At 49.3% G+C, this 18067-nt stretch overlaps 1 protein-coding gene across 1 annotated transcript in view; it reads left to right on the top strand.

Annotated features, from left to right (window-relative positions):
• Positions 1-12268, top strand: part of GCN1 (GCN1 activator of EIF2AK4) — a 62695-nt gene extending 50427 nt beyond the window's left edge. Inside the window, exons 45-58 of the mRNA XM_012756482.3 lie at positions 606-770; positions 2107-2268; positions 2547-2639; positions 2739-2882; positions 2988-3257; positions 3485-3598; positions 4095-4325; positions 6040-6233; positions 6319-6433; positions 8411-8507; positions 8878-9026; positions 9490-9597; positions 10904-11122; positions 11582-12268. Coding sequence (XP_012611936.2) covers positions 606-770; positions 2107-2268; positions 2547-2639; positions 2739-2882; positions 2988-3257; positions 3485-3598; positions 4095-4325; positions 6040-6233; positions 6319-6433; positions 8411-8507; positions 8878-9026; positions 9490-9597; positions 10904-11122; positions 11582-11707 — 2187 coding nt within the window. The 3' untranslated portion in view covers positions 11708-12268. The remainder of the gene's footprint in view (positions 1-605; positions 771-2106; positions 2269-2546; positions 2640-2738; positions 2883-2987; positions 3258-3484; positions 3599-4094; positions 4326-6039; positions 6234-6318; positions 6434-8410; positions 8508-8877; positions 9027-9489; positions 9598-10903; positions 11123-11581) is intronic.
• Positions 12269-18067: the final 5799 nt, after the last annotated feature.

Genomic DNA, 18067 nt, shown 5'->3' with positions numbered 1-18067 from the left:
AAATTGTGTGTTTGTCTGTAAAGAAGGGTTTGCATGAGGCCTCTGAGAGGAGATGGGCTTTTTCCCTTAATTGTTTGTTCCAGATTCCCTGATTCCCTTGAGCAAGAGCACAGGGTTAAGAGTTCATGCTGGGCACAGGGGCTCGTGCCTGTAGTCCCAGCTACTCAGGAGGCTGAGGCAGAAGGATCACTTTAGCCTGAGAGTTTGAGCCTACAGTGAGCTATGATTGACAGGTCACTGCACTCCAGCCTGTGTGACAGAGCAAGACTGTGTCTCTTAAAAAAAAAAAGAAAAAGAAATTTATTGGCTGGGTGTGTAGCTCACGCATGTAATCCCAGCATTTTGAGAGGCCAAGGTGGGAGGATCGCTTAAGAGTAGGAGTTCGAGGCTGCAGTGACCTATGATTGCACCACTGTAGAAACAGATAATTTTGTAGTGTTTTGTGAGCACCTTGGGGGCTCTTTAGGGGTAAGAGCATTTGGGGAAGTTGAGTTAGTGACTCAGATAAAGCCTACAAGTTTCCAGGGCCCTCATTCTGAAATTGTCTTCTGGGTGCCCTGAGGCTTGCCAGAGAGTTGATGTCCTGATTTGATCTCTGCTGACAGATTGCAGCAAGGACATTGGGAGATCTGGTCAGAAAGTTAGGGGAGAAAATCCTGCCTGAGATCATCCCCATCCTTGAAGAAGGCCTGAGGTCTCAGAAGAGCGACGAGAGGCAGGGTGTGTGCATCGGTCTAAGTGAGATCATGAAGTCCACCAGCCGGGATGCCGTGAGTATCTCCTAGGGCCCCACAGCAGGTGGCATGACCCAGAGATCAGGGGGAGGTGACAGGAGGAGCTTCACCACAGAGGGTTTGCCTAAAACCTCAGGGACATGCCAGCCTCACCCTGGAGGGGTGCTGGCCAGGCCACATGTTGACAATTTCCTTCTTCTCAGCTTTCCTGTCAGTTTCACAGGCTAAGAGCTAAGCAGTTCGGAGACTTCCTTGAGTAGCCTTTGCAATTGGAGATGATCTCTCTCTCCCCACTCTGGAGGTTGCTCAGGATCAGTCCCTTTTGTGACACTATATCAGTCCAGCTAAAATGGGTGCTTCCCCTTAGTGGCAGGGGCGCACAGGTGTGTGAGTGGTGGCGGCCTGTGGGGAGCCTGAGGGGTGTATGCTCATCATGAGCAGAAGCGGACCAGATAAGAGTTAAGGCACCCAGTGGGTAGACAGATACATCCTGTCTGTAGCAATACACTGTTGCCATAGCAGCAGCATTCAAGGGGTTTCACCTTAGATTCTGAGGTAATGGATCCTGAAAACACTCCAGGGGGTTAGGTTGAGCATACATGTAGATAGGTTCTGTCTTCATCTTTGGGTGAAAGAACAAAGTGAGTAAGTGGATGGCCAGTTAGAAATGTAACAAAGTAGCCAGTTGCTTAGCCCTGGGCATCCTAGTCTGATTTACTGATCCCTCTCCTGTGTGTATCAGTATGTCTCACATTTGGTGTTTTAAATTTGCATTTGGCAAAGAATCAAATTCTGTCACCAAAAAGAGTTATGATTTATTGAATACTTAGTCTACCTTAGTCTCAGGCTGAATTCTTGCCCAAAAGGTGCCCACAGTCCGGAAGTGAGGCCAAAATACCAGCTAGTTTTTAGAGTCCATAATGAGCTTTGCCATGGTAGAACTGGTTACCAAGGGAACAGAGCCATCGCTGGCCCTATGGCAGACCCAGAGACTGCCTGGTGGAGAAAGTACTTGGGTTGAGACTTGGAGAAGGACTTAGAGTTTTCCAAGAAAGAGCCCAGGGGGAGAGGAGGCCAGATCGCACTGGGCCTTGCCAAGAGAAGGAGTTTCAGTTCTTAGAGAGGTATCTGGAGAACTCACCTAAAAATCTCAAGCTATTAATTGATAAGTCTGGGTGCAAGAAACATGGGAGTGCATCACATACCCTCTCTGCTTTTTTATATTGCAGAATTTTCGCAGTAAAGACTTAAAAGAAAAGTCAGGCAAAGGGAGTTGGGTGGCCTGGCTGGGTCAGAGTCCCTTGCCTTTGTCCCCTCGCTTCTCCTTCCTCTCCTTTTCTGAGCCTGGTATGGTTGCAACTTGCTGTTGCAGGTGCTGTATTTCTCTGAGTCCCTTGTGCCTACGGCAAGGAAGGCTTTGTGTGACCCTCTGGAGGAGGTCAGAGAGGCGGCCGCCAAGACCTTCGAGCAGCTGCACTCCACCATTGGCCACCAGGCTCTGGAGGACATCCTCCCGTTTCTACTAAAGCAGCTGGTGAGTGGATCTGCCACACACCTACCAGTTTGGCTTTTGCTGTCTTCGTAGAAGCAAAATGCAGGGGGATTATTCTGCCAAGGCAGTCGGAATGTGGGCCCTCCCGAGGGAGTGGGTGCAGCAAGATCAGATTTGGCTTGTGCTTCTCCTTTGACTGTAAGTAAACGTGGGTGCACAGGAGGGGGAGGGGAGTGGAGCAGGAAGCTGGCTGTGGGTCGTTCAGACAGCAGAGATGTGGACAGGAGCCACTCAGGGTTGTCCCCAATGTCTCCCTGCAGGATAATGAGGAGGTGTCTGAATTTGCCTTGGATGGTCTGAAGCAAGTTATGGCCATTAAGAGTCGTGTGGTACTGCCCTACCTCGTGCCCAAGGTAAATCCCGACACATGGCAAACATCCTCTGGCCCTAATCCACATGGTCATTCCAGAAGGTGCATGGCATTGAGTTGATGTTTGTCATCCTTCCACCAGCTGATTACTCCCCCTGTCAATACCCGGGTGCTGGCTTTCCTTTCATCTGTGGCAGGCGATGCCCTGACCCGTCATCTTGGAGTGATCCTCCCTGCAGTCATGCTGGCCCTGAAGGAGAAGCTCGGGACTCCAGATGAGCAGCTGGTGAGGGGATCATGGTCATGGTCACGCCCATTACTTTCTAACAGCCATCCTGTCCTGCCCCCAAGGATCTGTGCTTAGCACACATATGTTCCCTGTGACTTTCAGGAGATGGCCAATTGTCAGGCTGTGATCCTCTCAGTAGAGGATGACACAGGGCACCGGATCATCATTGAGGATCTGCTGGAAGCCACCCGAAGCCCTGAGGTGGGCATGAGGCAGGCTGCTGCCATCATCCTCAACATCTACTGTTCCCGCTCGAAGGCCGACTACACCAGCCACTTGCGGAGCCTGGTCTCGGGCTTAATCCGCCTCTTCAACGACTCCAGCCCTGTGGTTTTGGAGGAGAGCTGGGATGCCCTGAATGCCATCACCAAGGTAAGGGGACTATTAACCCCACAACCCACTTCTGATTATAGAAAATGCCAGACATTTAAGGATAGACTCTTATGAGAATCCCCCATGTATGTATCAACCAGCTTTAACATTTATCACCTAGTGTTAGTCTTGTTCATATTCTCGCCCACGCCCTCCCCTGCTATATTAGTTTCAAGCAGTCTTGAGAGGGCTGTGCATCCTCTCTGCTTTTTCCTGGGTTCCCACAGAAACTTGATGCTGGCAACCAGTTGGCACTAATTGAAGAACTGCACAAGGAAATCCGGCTCATAGGGAATGAGAGTAAAGGCGAGCACGTGCCAGGGTTCTGCCTCCCAAAGAAGGTGAGCCAGGGCCCCGTGGTGCAGGGAGCTGTGGGCCTGTGGCCTTCCTGGGCCGCCTTGTACCCTCACCTCAGTCCCAGGTCTGTGATGGGGCAATGGGAGCAGCAGCCATGTCAGTCGGACATCACGCTCTGGGTGCTCAGCACCTTCATGATGTGTTTTCTCCTGTGGTGGCCAGATGGGGACTGGGTTTACACTACCTTCAATTTAAGCTGTGGAGGTCAACTTGGCCAGAGCAAGTGGGTCACAGAGGTAACAGCAGTGTGTGTTACCTCAGTGTTATAGGCCTGTTGGGGCTGTTGTCTTTTTGTCACTGTCCAGTCAAGACTGTTCCTCAGCCAGCACCCTCTCAGGCTGTGATCCCGAGATTCAGCCCCAATCATTATCTCCTTGGAGCTGAGGAGGGGGTGGCTGTCAGGAGTGCCTTACTTTGTATGGGAGCTACCTGGGCCCAGGTCGGTTGAGATTTGACTCTTGAGTATGGTTCTCTTATCAGGGAGTAACCTCTATCCTTCCCGTGTTGCGGGAAGGAGTCCTGACTGGCAGCCCTGAACAGAAAGAGGAAGCAGCCAAAGCCTTAGGCTTGGTGATCCGCCTGACCTCGGCTGATGCCCTGAGGCCCTCCGTGGTCAGCATCACCGGCCCCCTGATCCGCATCCTGGGGGACCGGTTCAGCTGGAACGTGAAGGCTGCTCTGCTCGAGACACTCAGCCTCTTGCTGGCCAAGGTGGGTGACGGATGAGTTCCTTCTGATGGTCCGTTCAGATCTAAGAGAACAGATCTGTCTGCAGGGGACTAACACAAGGTGTCATGTGGCAGCAGGGCAGCAGCTTTATAGTGGAGAGATGGCAGAGCAGAGAGAGTTAAGACTTGGACTCTAGACACGCTACGCCATGGTTCAATTCTAAGCCTCCACATAGTAGCTGTATCACTGGGATGACCTTGGGAAAGCCATATAACCTCTGAACCTATTTTCTCACCTATGATGTAAGAGTAGTCATGCTGCCTGCCTCCTGCCGGGCTGTTCATTATGGGCATTTGATGAAACAATGTCAGGCATGTTCAATACATGTTAATTGGTATTATCTTGAAAAATTACTGCTTCAGAGCACAAAATTCAGGACCACATGAATACAATGCAGACATTGTTTCAAGATGCTTCAGCTCTTTGCCACAGCCATGTAAGGGGAGATGCAAAGAATCTGATGAGACAATGATGAAGTCTGAGAACAACTGAAATGAGTTCAGTTCTTGCCAAATGTATTAAGCAAAGCTCTGATGAATTGACCATTTCTAATGTTTATAGTGCAATAATTAAACCCTTTAGATTCAAAAAAGTATAAATAGAGCCAAGACTTGTTAAAAAAGAAAGAATGAATTCTCATAGTTTTACTGGAAATAAAAGCAAGCTTAAAATTTGTAGCTTTTTCCTTTTGGAAGTGGGTGTGGGAGGAACTTCCAGGTAGAAAATGGGATTGTATTGGCTTGATTTTGTAGAAAATTGAGGCCTTTTTTTTAAAAAATTAAGTATCACCTTCACTTGCATTCTGTGCTATTCTTTTCTGTGGTGTTTGTAACTCTAGACACAAATGGAGCCCTTACCTCATGGGATTTGTCCCTGAGGCTGTGTGTCAGATGTCACCCATGGGGCAGATGGTTCCCACCTCAGATTTACCAACTTCCCTCTGGGGTGAACCTCCCTGCAGCCTGCAAACGCACTGGACTACAATATTTCCAGACCTCCATTGGCATTGAACTTCCAAATAGCCACTTTGATTTTCCCATTTAACAATAAGTAAATCTCTACTCTTGGACCCATCTGTACCTTATCCAAAGTGTGCCTGTTTTTCTATGTACAGTCAGAAGGTGAGCTGGTTTTTTAATTAGGCGGATGCACATGTGAATAGGGAGGATTCTCTGAGGCCATTTGTTTTGTAGGCTTGTTCTGTTGGCCAATGATAAAGTGCTTAGCCTGAGTATCAGTTGCTCAGTAGATGGTAGCTGCTTTTACCACAATTCTGATCCATGTCCCTGTCTTCACATTAGAATTGCACATCAACATTGCTGACAGCTGTGTGCCTGCCCTGCTCTCTAAAATAAAGTATTTAGAGAAGAAGGTTTTGAGTTACTTGTCCATGTGGACAGATCTCCACTAAGCCACGCCCCAATACATCCATGGCTGTGAGATGGCTCCCTGGGAGAAGGCTGCTGTTGCCTCCTTCTCCTCCTCTAGCGCATCAAAGATGCTGAAAAAGATGAGGAGGCTGAGCGAAGCCCGTCTGTGGTTGGCCCTTCTCTTATGGGCTGTCTGTTCCTCACCCTGTGTGAGAGCTGGGCTAGCTGTGGCAGTTTGGGATTGTCGTTTGTTCTTGTGTCTGTAGCACAGTGTGGCCTTGGGCTCTGCCACAGCTGTGCTTTTTGGGTGTGTGTTCCTCCCACAGGTTGGGATTGCCCTGAAACCCTTCCTGCCCCAGCTGCAGACCACTTTCACCAAAGCCCTGCAGGACTCCAACCGGGGTGTGCGCCTTAAGGCTGCTGATGCACTAGGGAAGCTCATTTCCATCCACATCAAAGTGGATCCCCTCTTCACAGAGCTGCTCAATGGAATCCGTGTCATGGAGGACCCTGGCGTCAGGTGAGTTCCTGGGCTGTGCCAGCAGAGGGTGGGGGGGCAGTGGTGGAGGAGAGCCAGGGTTTGAGTTGGTGTGTTGGTTTTGTAGGGACACCATGCTACAGGCCCTGAGGTTTGTGATTCAGGGAGCAGGGGCCAAAGTGGATGTTGTCATCCGGAAAAACATCGTCTCGCTCCTGCTGAGCATGCTGGGACACGATGAGGTACTGCTGCAGGTGGACGGCAGGGCTGGTGGGCTCCACTAGTTTCCCTTCTCCTTTCTTTGGTTGGCTTCTTTGCTGCATGCAAGAAGAACTTGGTACAGCTGCCAACTGGTCAGTAGTAATAACACTCCTGACATTTGTATCACTCCTTGTGGTTTACCAAGCATTTCTTCAGGCTATGAGAGAGATAGGGCAGCTATTATTGATACTGATTATTCTGTTTTACAGATAAGGCAAGTAAGGTTTGTAGAGTCCCAGATCTCTTACCGATTTGCTCTCTGATCTTAAACAAGTCATTTTCCCTCTCTGCCCCTCATCTCCCTCTTAGTATAATGACGAAGCTCATTTATTGGTTCTGGAAACATTTGCTGAGCTGAAGGGCCTAGCCTAGAGGTGAATACGCCCTCATGGTCACAGACCTCAAGAAACTTAGTATCTGGTGGGATATCTTAGAGGTCTGTTTTAGAGGGTAAGACTTGTCTGGGGCCACACTTGAACAAGTAGTAGAGTCAAAACCAGATTCTAGGCCTGTGACTCCTGGTTCTGTCCCAATTCCATTAGCCTCACCCAGTCTTGAAGCATTTGTCAAGTGCCTACTGGCTGCCCAGCCTACTGGCTGCCCAGCATGCTGGTGGGTCCAGCAGGGAGTTGAGTCTATGGATAAGAGTTTTCTATTGCCACTTTCACAGACTGCCTTCTGTTGTGGGGACCTGATTTACATTTGTAGGGCTAATCTTGGGAGAGTGGGCCTTTGGGCTCCTGTGGTTTTATGCCTCATTGTGTACACACACTGGGCCAGCCGTTGCTGCTGCAGCACTTGCCACAGCTCCTCAGGTCTGGTTGTGAGCCCCAGCCACCTGCTCTGGGACTGTTGCCCTGGCCACCTCTGTGGGTACAGACGAGAGAGTCTACCCTCTTTTGGTCACAGTCTGTCAGGGTTTTCACAGAGCCATGCACAGCACAAGCAAAAGGTAGTATTTAAACAAATTTGCATTTCACCACAATGGAGCTAAAATAGATGGAGTTAGAGAGAGTGGGTGTCTGGGCCGGCTTTAGCCTTACTTGGCACCTGGGCTTCTGTTTGGAGCTCAGAGGTCCAGACTGCAGGCAGCCCATCCTCTTAGCCTCAGAGCTTCCACTGGGGTTGAAGGGGGCAGTCCAGGGTGCCAGCCTGGCATTAACTTCCCCATGGGTTCCTGAATCCATGGTGGGTGAGTTGGCTGGTTGGTTTTGGGGGACACATGTCAAGTTGGCACCTATTAGTAATATGGCACATTACTTAAAATCCCTTCTCTCAGTATTCCGTAGCTAGCTGTCCAGGAGGAGTGGCAAGGAGCTGATTGTGTACCTGGTTTTGATTTTGACAGAAGTGCTCACCTTCACCCATCTTCCTTGGGTTGATCAGTGGCTTCAGTTTGACTTCTTAGGACAAACCCAAATAATTTAGGTGGCAGTGGGGCACTCACATAGTAGAGAGATAGCAGGGAGCCATTCCAGGCACAGTGACTTACAAGCTCTGTGGGGAAAGCAGTTCAGAGTGGGTGTCTCTAGCTGGCTTCCCAGGTGGACGTGGGCAGGTCCCTCTCTAAGCCCCTCCCTGCTGCACATGTCTATTGATAGTAATGGAGATAATGGATGTAAAGCATTTAGACTTCCTAAGAAAGGTGCTATGTAAATACAGTTATTATTGCTATTATGAGGATGATTACCATATGCATACACACTGGAGTTTCTATAATTAAGTGAAGTGCTGGGTATGTAATGTTTAATTCCGCACCAAGTGGCAGTGAATGGCAGTCCCAATCTGACACTGGGAGCACGGGGTGCCTAAAAGGAGGGACTGGACTTCTCGAGTTCTTGAGTTGGTTGGTTCTACTCCCGCCGCCCTCCATGCCGGGCTCCAGAGCTGCTTGCCCTGGTTCCTGTGGAGCTGGTGCTGTTGCCTGCACCCCCTCACTCCCTTCTCTGCTCTGTCAGGACAACACCCGCATCTCCTCGGCCGGGTGCCTGGGGGAACTGTGTGCCTTTTTGACTGAAGAGGAGCTTAGCACTGTCCTTCAGCAGTGCTTGTTAGGTAGGTCTCTTGCACACCGGGGTTCCCCTTCAGGGACATGGGCCTCTCAGCCCTGGGGGAGAGTCTGTGAGCACCTTTTAGCAACTGGACTATCCTTGGGAATGCAGCTGTTAAACAGTCAGTTTGTAGTGGTCCCTCAGTCCTGTCTCTGCTCAAAAAATACAGTTCCAAGCCTGAAGTGGTTTGTGAGAGGCCTCTCCGTAATCTGCTGCTTCGGGGAGCTTCTCCAGGAGAGCACGGTGGGGGTCCGTGTACACTGTGGCCTGGGCTTTCTGCCACGCTCTGAGTCAGCAGCATGCTGGTCGCAGAGGTGGGTAGTGGGGACATGCTGTAAAGTGTGGGTTGACCCCAGCTGTGTCCTTCTACCCAGCGGATGTGTCCGGCATTGACTGGATGGTTCGGCATGGGCGGAGCCTGGCACTCTCTGTGGCTGTGAACGTGGCTCCCAGCAGACTCTGTGCTGGCAAATACAGCAGCGAAGTCCAGGAAATGATCCTCAGCAATGCCACGGCAGACAGGGTAAGGCTTTCAGGCTGCCAGACCAGTCCTCCCCCGCCCTACCCAGCCACCACGGTTACTGCCTCACCGGCGAGAAACGGGAAAACCCCAGACTGGGGGTTAGGAGGCCTGAGTTCTAATTTTACCTTTGTCAGTAGCCTGCTGTGTCCTTGAACCACTACTTGATCCCTCTGGGCCCCAGTTTCATCATCTAAACAAAGATTTTGGGTTGGAGGATCTAGTGTCCCTTCTAGGTCAGAAGGTCTCTGATCCCAGCTCCTGGGAAGCAGTGACTTTGCTCTTGTGCCTGTCAGCCAGGGCAGCCTGTCTGCATGAGAGCTCTCAGGAAGTCTTAGATATGAAGCAGTAAAGGAGGACAAAGGTGGCGGAGGTCCTAGAGACTCCTGGGAGTGGGATTTCCCTGGCTCGCTGCTCTGAGGAAGGAGCGGGATGTGTACTTTCTAGCTCTGTCTATTCTCCACAGATCCCCATTGCGGTTAGCGGGGTCCGGGGCATGGGCTTCCTGATGCGATACCACATTGAGACAGGAGGAGGACAGCTGCCAGCCAGGCTCTCCAGCCTGCTCATCAAGGTGAGTGGAGCAGGGACTGTGTATAACCCCCCACCCAGGCCGCAGGACCAAAGAACACTGGAAATGTGCCCTCAACTCGTTGGATGCTAGTTCTCTGTGGATGGCCTCCCGGAGAACTCTGAACCCTTAGAGACAGAGGGTTTCTTTGTGCATTTTTCTCTGAAAGAGTGTCCAACTTTTTGTGAGATTCTCAAATTGACCTGTAATCCCAAATCAAGTTAAGAAGCACTATTTTAGACATTTTTTTTTTTTTTTTTTGAGATGGTCTTGCCTTGTTGCCTGGGCAACTGGGTACAGTGGTGTCATCATAGCTGTATGTCATCATCACTGCAACCTCAGTGAGCTCCTGGGCTCAAGCGATCCTCCCGCCTCGGCCTCCCAAAGTGCTAGGATTACAGGCGTGAGCCAGCGTGCCCAGCCTATTTAAATAAACATTCTTTCTAGGCACCCTGGTTTTATGAAATAAGGATCATACCTGGGTTCCAAGTCTTAATACATTTCTCTTCCACCTCCCTTCTTTAGTTGGCCTGGCACTTACTAGTGTGGTTCTCATGTTGGAGCACCGGTCCCTAATTAGGAGAGCTGAGCAATCTGATGGTAGGGCCCCCACAGCCTGTGTAACACAGTATGCTTCTCACATGTTAGTGTGCACAGAAATCAGAACCAGATTCTATATTTTAATGAAATGGGGCCACACCCGAGACTCTGTAACAAGCTCCCAGGCTGTGTAAGTGCTACTGTGTGTGGACCTCACTCTGAGTAACGAGGTTCCAAAGTGTGACTGCCTCTACCCTGAAGATACTCAGAGCCCACTGAGAGTTTCCAGTGGGGGCGCTGATTGGATTGGGCCCATGTGCGACAGCATCAGCCTGCACTCACTTGTTCATTCAGCATTTATTTATTTACCACTGTGCACCCAGCTGGCCTGGATCTGGAGAGGGCTCTAATACAGATAAGGTTGTCAGGGGACCTCTGAAGGATGAGAAGGAACCAACCAAGCGAGGATCCCAGGACAAGCGTGACCCAGGCAGTGGGACCAGCCGGTGTTGAGACCCGAGGCTGGAAGGAGCCTTGCATGTTTGGGGAAGTAAAAACCCGTGTGAGCAGAGAGAAGTGAGCAAGAGGAGAGGAGAGTGGCATGAGATGGGGGTGGGTAGACAGGGCTGAGTCATGCCAGCACCCTCCCACGGGAGCAGTGTGGTCAGTGTCCACGCTGAAAGGAGAGTGTTGGGGTTAGGATTTGGGCTTTTTTGAGAAGCACACTGGATGTGCATGTCCAAAAGCCTGTCTGTGGTCCTCTTCACAGTGTTTGCAGAACCCATCCAGTGACATTAGGCTGGTGGCTGAGAAGATGATCTGGTGGGCAAATAAGGACCCGCTGCCACCCCTGGACCCCCAAGCCATCAAGCCCATCCTGAAGGCTCTTCTTGACAACACCAAGGATAAGAACACCGTTGTCAGGGCTTACAGCGACCAGGCGATTGTTAACCTCCTCAAGATGAGGCAGGGTGAAGAGGTGTTTCAGGTGGGAGCCTAGGGCTGGCTGGAGCACTGCCCCGGGATACTGCGGGCATTTGTCTTGCAGCTTTTATTCTGTATGACGATATTTAAGCCCCATACTCTCCTTTGCCACCTTGGATGTGTTAGCTTTCAAGAGCAGACTGAGATTCAGGTGACTGGCCTAGTTCCTGAAAACACGTTTTCCATGGCTTAGCAAATTAAATCTCACACCGCACCCAAACACACAGCAGATCCTGGTAGAGCTGCCCGGTTGAAGCCCAGAGCCCTGATCACTCAGTCCCCTGCCCCCAGCAGCCTTTAAAGCACTGAAAACTACAGCCGCATGAGGAGTGCTTTTCTGGGCTTTCCCTGGACCTGAATCCCTCTAGCTGTGAGGTAGACGTTAATTTTGTCTGTATTTGATTGGAGATATCTAAAGCCATATTTTCTAACTCTATCTCCTCACGTCCACCCTTCCCTACAGTCGCTCTCCAAGATCCTGGACGTGGCCAGCCTGGAGGTGCTGAATGAGGTTAACCGAAGGTCCCTGAAGAAGCTGGCCAGCCAGGCCGACTCCACAGAGCAGGTGGACGACACCATCCTGACATGAGAGGCCCAGGCTCCAGAGCAGTGTTGCAGCTCCGCATCTTTGTTCAGTGTTTTCATTTTTGAAAATATGTTTGTTCTGATGGGGAGCTTAGGAGATGGCATTCCCAGAAAGTATTCTAATATATCAACAGACCACAGCCAAAGCCTTAAACCCACACACAACTGAAAATCGCTTTCTCCATTTCTCACCCTTTTCTTTGGAGAAGAGAAGGAAAAGCACACGCGTAGCCTCAGCGAGTGGCAGCCCAGGAGCTGCCCGGCCAGCTTGGTGCAGCTGGGTCTGGAACAAGTCAGACTGTGGGTTCCTCTTCTGTGCTGAGCTCTGGTTCTAGCGCCGGCACTACCTACCTTTTGCCTAGATCCCAAGAGGGGCACAGAACAGTGGGTGCCTGCCCAGTGTGGTGTGTCTTGGCTTGGCTTTTCGATATTGTAAGGCCTGATTGGATCTGACCCCTATCAGTTGAAAATGATACACAGCTCACAGTTCACAGGTCTGGGGAGGGGTGTAGGTTTCCATGCAGGCTGTTTAAAGGAGGAACGTTTAATAAAGGCTTTGATTTAATCTTGATACAAGCAGATTTTTAAAAATCTCAAAACATTCATTAAACACGAAGCTTCCTGCATCAGGAATGAGGAAAGCTTTGCAACTGTTTTTGTAAGTATGAGCAGTTCTTTAATTTCTGGGCAGTCCTCTCCCCTGTTTTTGTAAGTCTTACTGATCCCTGCAGACTTCTTCCCCAAGGTTGGGACTTGAGAAGGGTACAGCCAGACCTGTGGTCTCCTCCAGTGTGGAGAATGCACGGCTCGGCTCGAATTAGCCACTTCCCTGCTTTGTTCTGAGTTGGAAAGGTGTAGGGGGTTTCTGGTAATCAGGTTGTAAAGAGAAATCCATCCCCTCTGTGGAGTAAGAAAGAAGCACGTTCCTACAGTTGAAGGACTTGCAAGAGGAAACCAAGTTGCAGTTCAGCATCTGCCTCCTTTATGAATGACTTCCTTCCTTCTGATTCTTAGAAGGCTCGTGACACACGTGTCCCGTCTGATGGAGCACAGCCCACTGGGCCTAGTGACGCAAGTTTTTCTGGGCTGTTTGCCGGGTCACAACACAGAACAAACCTCTATCAAAATTACTGGCTGGAGCTGTAAAAGGAAAAGAAATGAAAAGTGGAAGCAAAACTCACTTTGTAAAAGGTATAAAATGCTATACTAAAACCAGCAAGACTTTGGTTAATAATAATGTCCCAAATTAAAAGTAGGCTTGTGACTCAACACTTGTGATGAACAAGACAAGGTGACCTCTAAAGCACTTCCACCGAAATCCTTGCTTTCAATGCCTGAGCCTTCTATGTCACAGGACTTCCTATTTTCTTGCAGCAGACGTGGTCTCAGCTGGCTTGAGGTAATTGTAGAATCCCAGGGCTGGAAGGGACCTTGAGAGGTCAGCTGAGTTGGTTCTCATAGCCAAAGCAGCCAATGGCTGCAGCTTTTGGTAGCCATGGCAACTGTTCTCTGCCTCTGGGATTCAGATGATCACCAGTGTCCTCCCTGCTGCCTAGGGCATGTGTCCAGCAGTCTGTCTGTGTATGTGTTCACCTCTGCCAGTCAGCCCTGGTGAGATACAGAAGTTTCTGTCGTGAGGGGTGTGGGCTGCGACACCTGCTGAGCTCCTGCAGCGTCTTCAGGGTTTCTTCCAGGGTCTTGGATTAGACGCTTCTCTCCACCTCTGGCTTTCAGTGCCCAATCTGCAGCTGGGAGGGAAACCTGACATACTTGGAGGTGAAAGACACTCATTAAGCAAAAAATCTAAAGGAAAAACACCAGGTTCCAGTTCCAGAACCCGGAGGAGGATGAGATCTCTCTCCCCAGAATGGATGGATGGAGGTTGATTCACACACGGAGATGACTCAAAGGCTCCGGGAGTATGTTGAATTGCATTCTCTGAGTCTGCAAGGAGGGTATGAGCTCCCGGGAAGTGAGCTGTGAAGGGCTGTCACAGACATGACAGTGGATCCAGCAGAAAGGACCTTGTCAGCCCAGAGTCACAGCAGTCCTAAAAATAGCAGCCCAGACCAAACACCCTGGAGGCAATGGAGCTTGGCCACAGAGAAGCAAAAGCTATTTGTCCTGGTGGGTAGTAGAGGTGTCTAGCCTTGGGCAAGTCAGCTGACCTCTCTAGGCCAGTTTCCTAATCTGGAAAATGAGGAATTTGGAAGAGAAACTCTAAAAATCTATTGTACTCAAATTTATCCTTTAGGGGTTAATGGTAATTATAATAGATGACATTTGGCATCATTTCATTTAATCCTGGACAGTCCTGTGAAGTAGTTTCTCTTGTTACTATTTTCTAGAGGAAACTGAGGCACAGAGAAGTCACTTGCCCAGGGTCATAAGACTAATAAATGGCAGCCCATCCCCAGAGTGCATTTTTTTTAGTTTCTCCTACCTCTCTTGTGCTGACTAATTAGGCATCAGCGTTTTTCATTCTTTAGAGCAGTGCTTCCAGAACTTTTCCATCCTGGTCCACACAGGAAACAAAAGCACATGTACAACACACTAGGTGGATGAGCTGGCTCCAGGCCTAGCCAGGGACTTCACCCACCCGGGCCCTACCCGGCTGCTCTGCACACTGTAGGTATCAGTACCTCACCCCATTTACAGGACTTGGCTGGGGAGAACATAGATGATTCTCGAAGACTTCAGTAATCCTACAGAGGAGACTATCTTTCATGTGCCTGAAAGTGACAAATGAGTAATCCAGAGAAAACTGAAAATGCTCTTAAAACTGAACATTCTCAAACCTTCAACTAATGACAGGAGCCTCAGAAATCATGGACAGGCATATGATTTTAAAATGTGGGGTAGGCCTGTAATCCTAGCACTCTGGGAAACCAAAGCAGGAGAATCGCTCAAGGTCAGGAATTCGAAACAGCCTGAGCAAGGGTGAGACCCTTTCTCTACTAAAAATAGAAAAATTAATTGGCCACCTAAAATATATAGAAAAAATTAGCCAGGCATGGCAGTGCATGCCTGTAGCCAGCTACTTGGGAGGCTGAGGCAGCAGGATTGCTTGAGCCCAGGAGTTTGAGGTTGCTGTGAGCAGGGGCAACAAGAGTGAGACTCTCCAAAAAAAAAAAAAAGAATTGGCCAACTAAAAATGTATAGAAAAAATTAGCTGGGCATGGTGGCACATGCCTGTAGACCCAGCTACTCAGGAGGCTGAGGCAGGAGGATTGCTTGAGCCCAGGAGTTTGAGGTTGCTGTGAGCTAGGCTGACGCCACAGCACTCACTGTAGCCTGAGCAACAGAGTGAGACTCTGTCTCAAAAAAAAAAAAAAAATACTAAGCTGTGTGACCTAGGTATGCTCCTTAACTTCTCTGAGTACGTCTCATCTATACCACCTGTATAGTGGAGCACAATCTCACAGGGTTGTCGTCTGGATTGAATGGCAATGCTTTCTGCACAAGGCCAGGCACACAGAAGGTTCTCAGTATGTGGATGATGTGAGTAAAATGAGGGATGTTGGGAAAGGCACCTGTTACACTGCAGAAGGTGTATGAATTTGGGATGAACTGCTGGACCCAGAGTTTGCAGGTGTATCATTAACTCCTTGAGTCCGTAGTTTTAAAAAACCAAAAGATTTCTTTTGAAAAATAATATAACTGTGTTTGACTATCCAAAATGCCAAATGAGGTACAGCACCACACAGGTCTTCCCTGTGCGCGGGCAGGGAGGTACTTTAACACCATAGTTGGATCTGTGCTTCTGACACACTTGTAGAGGCCAGCAGGCCGTGGTCTTTTTTATGAGTAAAGTTGAGGCACAGATGGGAAGGAATGTCTCTGAGACCATGTAGCCAGTTGGCAGCAGAACTGGGAAAAACCCATATTTCTTGATTCTCTAGTCACCAAGCCCCAGAGCCATTCTATAAAAATAATTTGGAAGGTGGACTTAGCAAAAGAAAAGAGTCCTTGGCATGTGGCAAGTTCTTCCCTTTTCAGAAGTGGAGCGCAGTTATTTCTCTGGGTGGTTCCCTTGGTTCTGTTAGGAGGGTGCCCTGCTGCCTGCTGGGTGGGAGGGAGTGCTGATGTTAATAAAGCTTAGGAAACTGGAAGAACTGGTCCAAGGACTATTGCCTCAGTGGGATTTCTGGGTGAGACCTTCCTGTGTGGCCTGAAGCCTGAATGGAATACCCCAGTCCCTTTCTAGTGCTTTTTTTTCTTTATTAAGAGACATGGTCTTCACTCTTGTCACCCAGGCTGCAGTGCAGTAGTGTGATCATAGCTCACTGCAGCCTTAAACTCCTGGACTCAATTGGTTGTTGCCCCTTAGCTGGCTCACTCCACCACACCCAGCTTATTTGTAAATTTTTTGTAAAGAGTCTTGCTATGTTGCCCAGGCTAGTCTTGAACTGCTGGCCTCAAGTGGTCCTCTTGCCTCGGCCTCCCAAAGTGCTGGGATTATAGGTGTGAGCCACTGTGCCTGGCCTTCTGGTACTCTTTTGAGAGCAAGTTCCCTAATGAGATGGCAGCCTGGTGACAGGGACAATGAATGCACGAAAATCCCTCAGAGCTGTGCCCCTCAGAGAAAGCTGTGGACTGTGGGTGCATTTACATCAGATCCTTCTTACCACTTAGATTCCCACAAAAAAAGGGAGGCAGGAAGCTGGAGTGTAGCAGGATCTAATCCAGCATTTCTCAAATATTTTGGCTTCAGGACCCATTATACTTTGAAAAATTATTGAGGACCCTAAAGAGGTCTTCCATATGTGTATCTCATATTTACCACCTCAGAAATCAAAACTGGTCAACTTTTTTTTTTTTGAGACATTCTCGCTTTGTTGCCCAGGCTAGAGAGAGTGCCGTGGCATCAGGATTCAAGCAATCCTGCTGGGCTCAAGCAATCCTGCTGCCTCAGCCTCCCAAGTAGCTGGGACTACAGGCATGCATCACCATGCCTGGCTAATTTTTTCTGTATGTTAGTTGGCCAATTAATTTCTTTCTATTTATAGTAGAAATGGGGTCTCGCTCTTGCTCAGGCTGGTTCCAACTCCTGACCTGGAGCAATCCGCCCGCCTCAGCCTCCCAGAGTGCTAGGATTGCAGGCGTGAGCCACCACACCCGGCCAAGACTGGTCAACTTTAAAAGTATTAATTCGTTAAAAAAAAAAAAAGTAAGCCCACTACATGTTAGCATAGACATATAATTGTTTTCCAAAATACAAACCATGTTAGGAGTGGCACTGTTTGACATTTTTGCAAGTCTCTAATGTCTAGATTCTCACGTCTGCTTTGCATTCCATCTGTTGCATATCACATGTCATGTGGGCTCTGGAAAACACTGTATACTCACAAGTGAATAGAAGTGGAAAAGGCAAGTAACATCTTAGTATTACAAAAATGTTTTGACTTTGCAGATCCTTTGAAAGGGTCTTAGGGAGCCCTTGGGTCCTCAGACCACCCTTGGAAAACCACTAATCCAAAAGTTGAGGGAGAAAAATCCTACTGAATGGTTTGGAGGGAAGGGGGAGGTTGACCCTGTGTTAGACCTCAAATTCAGCCCACATCCCACAGAAAGCAAACTCAAGAGAGGGTTCAATGAGCTTATTTCTGACATTCCAACTCTTAAGTGCTGCATGTGGCTTCACTTTAATTCAACAGACTACCATGGGCCAGGTCTCCAGAGGATGCAGAGATGAATGAGACATGGTCCCTGCAATGGCAGAACTTATGTTCACTTGATTCCTGGGGCCTGCTGCCAAGTCTGCTGGTACAGCATCAGGCCAGCAGGTATGGGAGAAGGGGCTGATTTCCACTTTCATCAGAGGGACAGACCAGGTGCAATTCCTTTATTCCTTCCCTCTCGGACGTGTGTGTGGAGTGGTGCCCTATCTTGCTCCTCGTTTTAAGGTTCTTGTTTAGTTTACCTGCCTCCTCTGATTTCTGGTTGACCACCCACTTCTGCCTTCTTGCAGTGTTGCAGCACCCACATTCCCTCACTTGCTACCTAGCACTTGGCAACTTCAGCCTCCTGTCTGTGTAGACCTGTCTGAAATCTGGACTTCATAGGTCCTGCCAGGCCTCCACTGACCTTCACATCACTGCTACCCTCGGGGGCTCAAGTTCCCATCTCCTATACCTGCCAAACCTCCCCATTGGTGACTCCTCACTTCCCGGCCCCCTCCTTGCCAAAGTTAAGCTCTTTGAAGTGCCCTTAGCCCATCTTCTCCCCAAATAGTCAATCCTTACTATTCCCTGGCTGCCAACCCTCTACCTCTGCTATCCTGAAAAATATTTCATTGGCCCACTGCTCTCACCACCAAGCATCCCATTTCTCATGTTCATCGCCAAACTTCTTGAACAGTACG

Source organism: Microcebus murinus, chromosome 22, assembly GCF_040939455.1.
Source record: "Microcebus murinus isolate Inina chromosome 22, M.murinus_Inina_mat1.0, whole genome shotgun sequence".
In the NCBI taxonomy this organism is placed as follows: domain Eukaryota; kingdom Metazoa; phylum Chordata; class Mammalia; order Primates; family Cheirogaleidae; genus Microcebus; species Microcebus murinus.
Note: the sequence above shows the minus strand (reverse complement) of the source record. Positions and strands in the feature narration are given on the sequence as shown.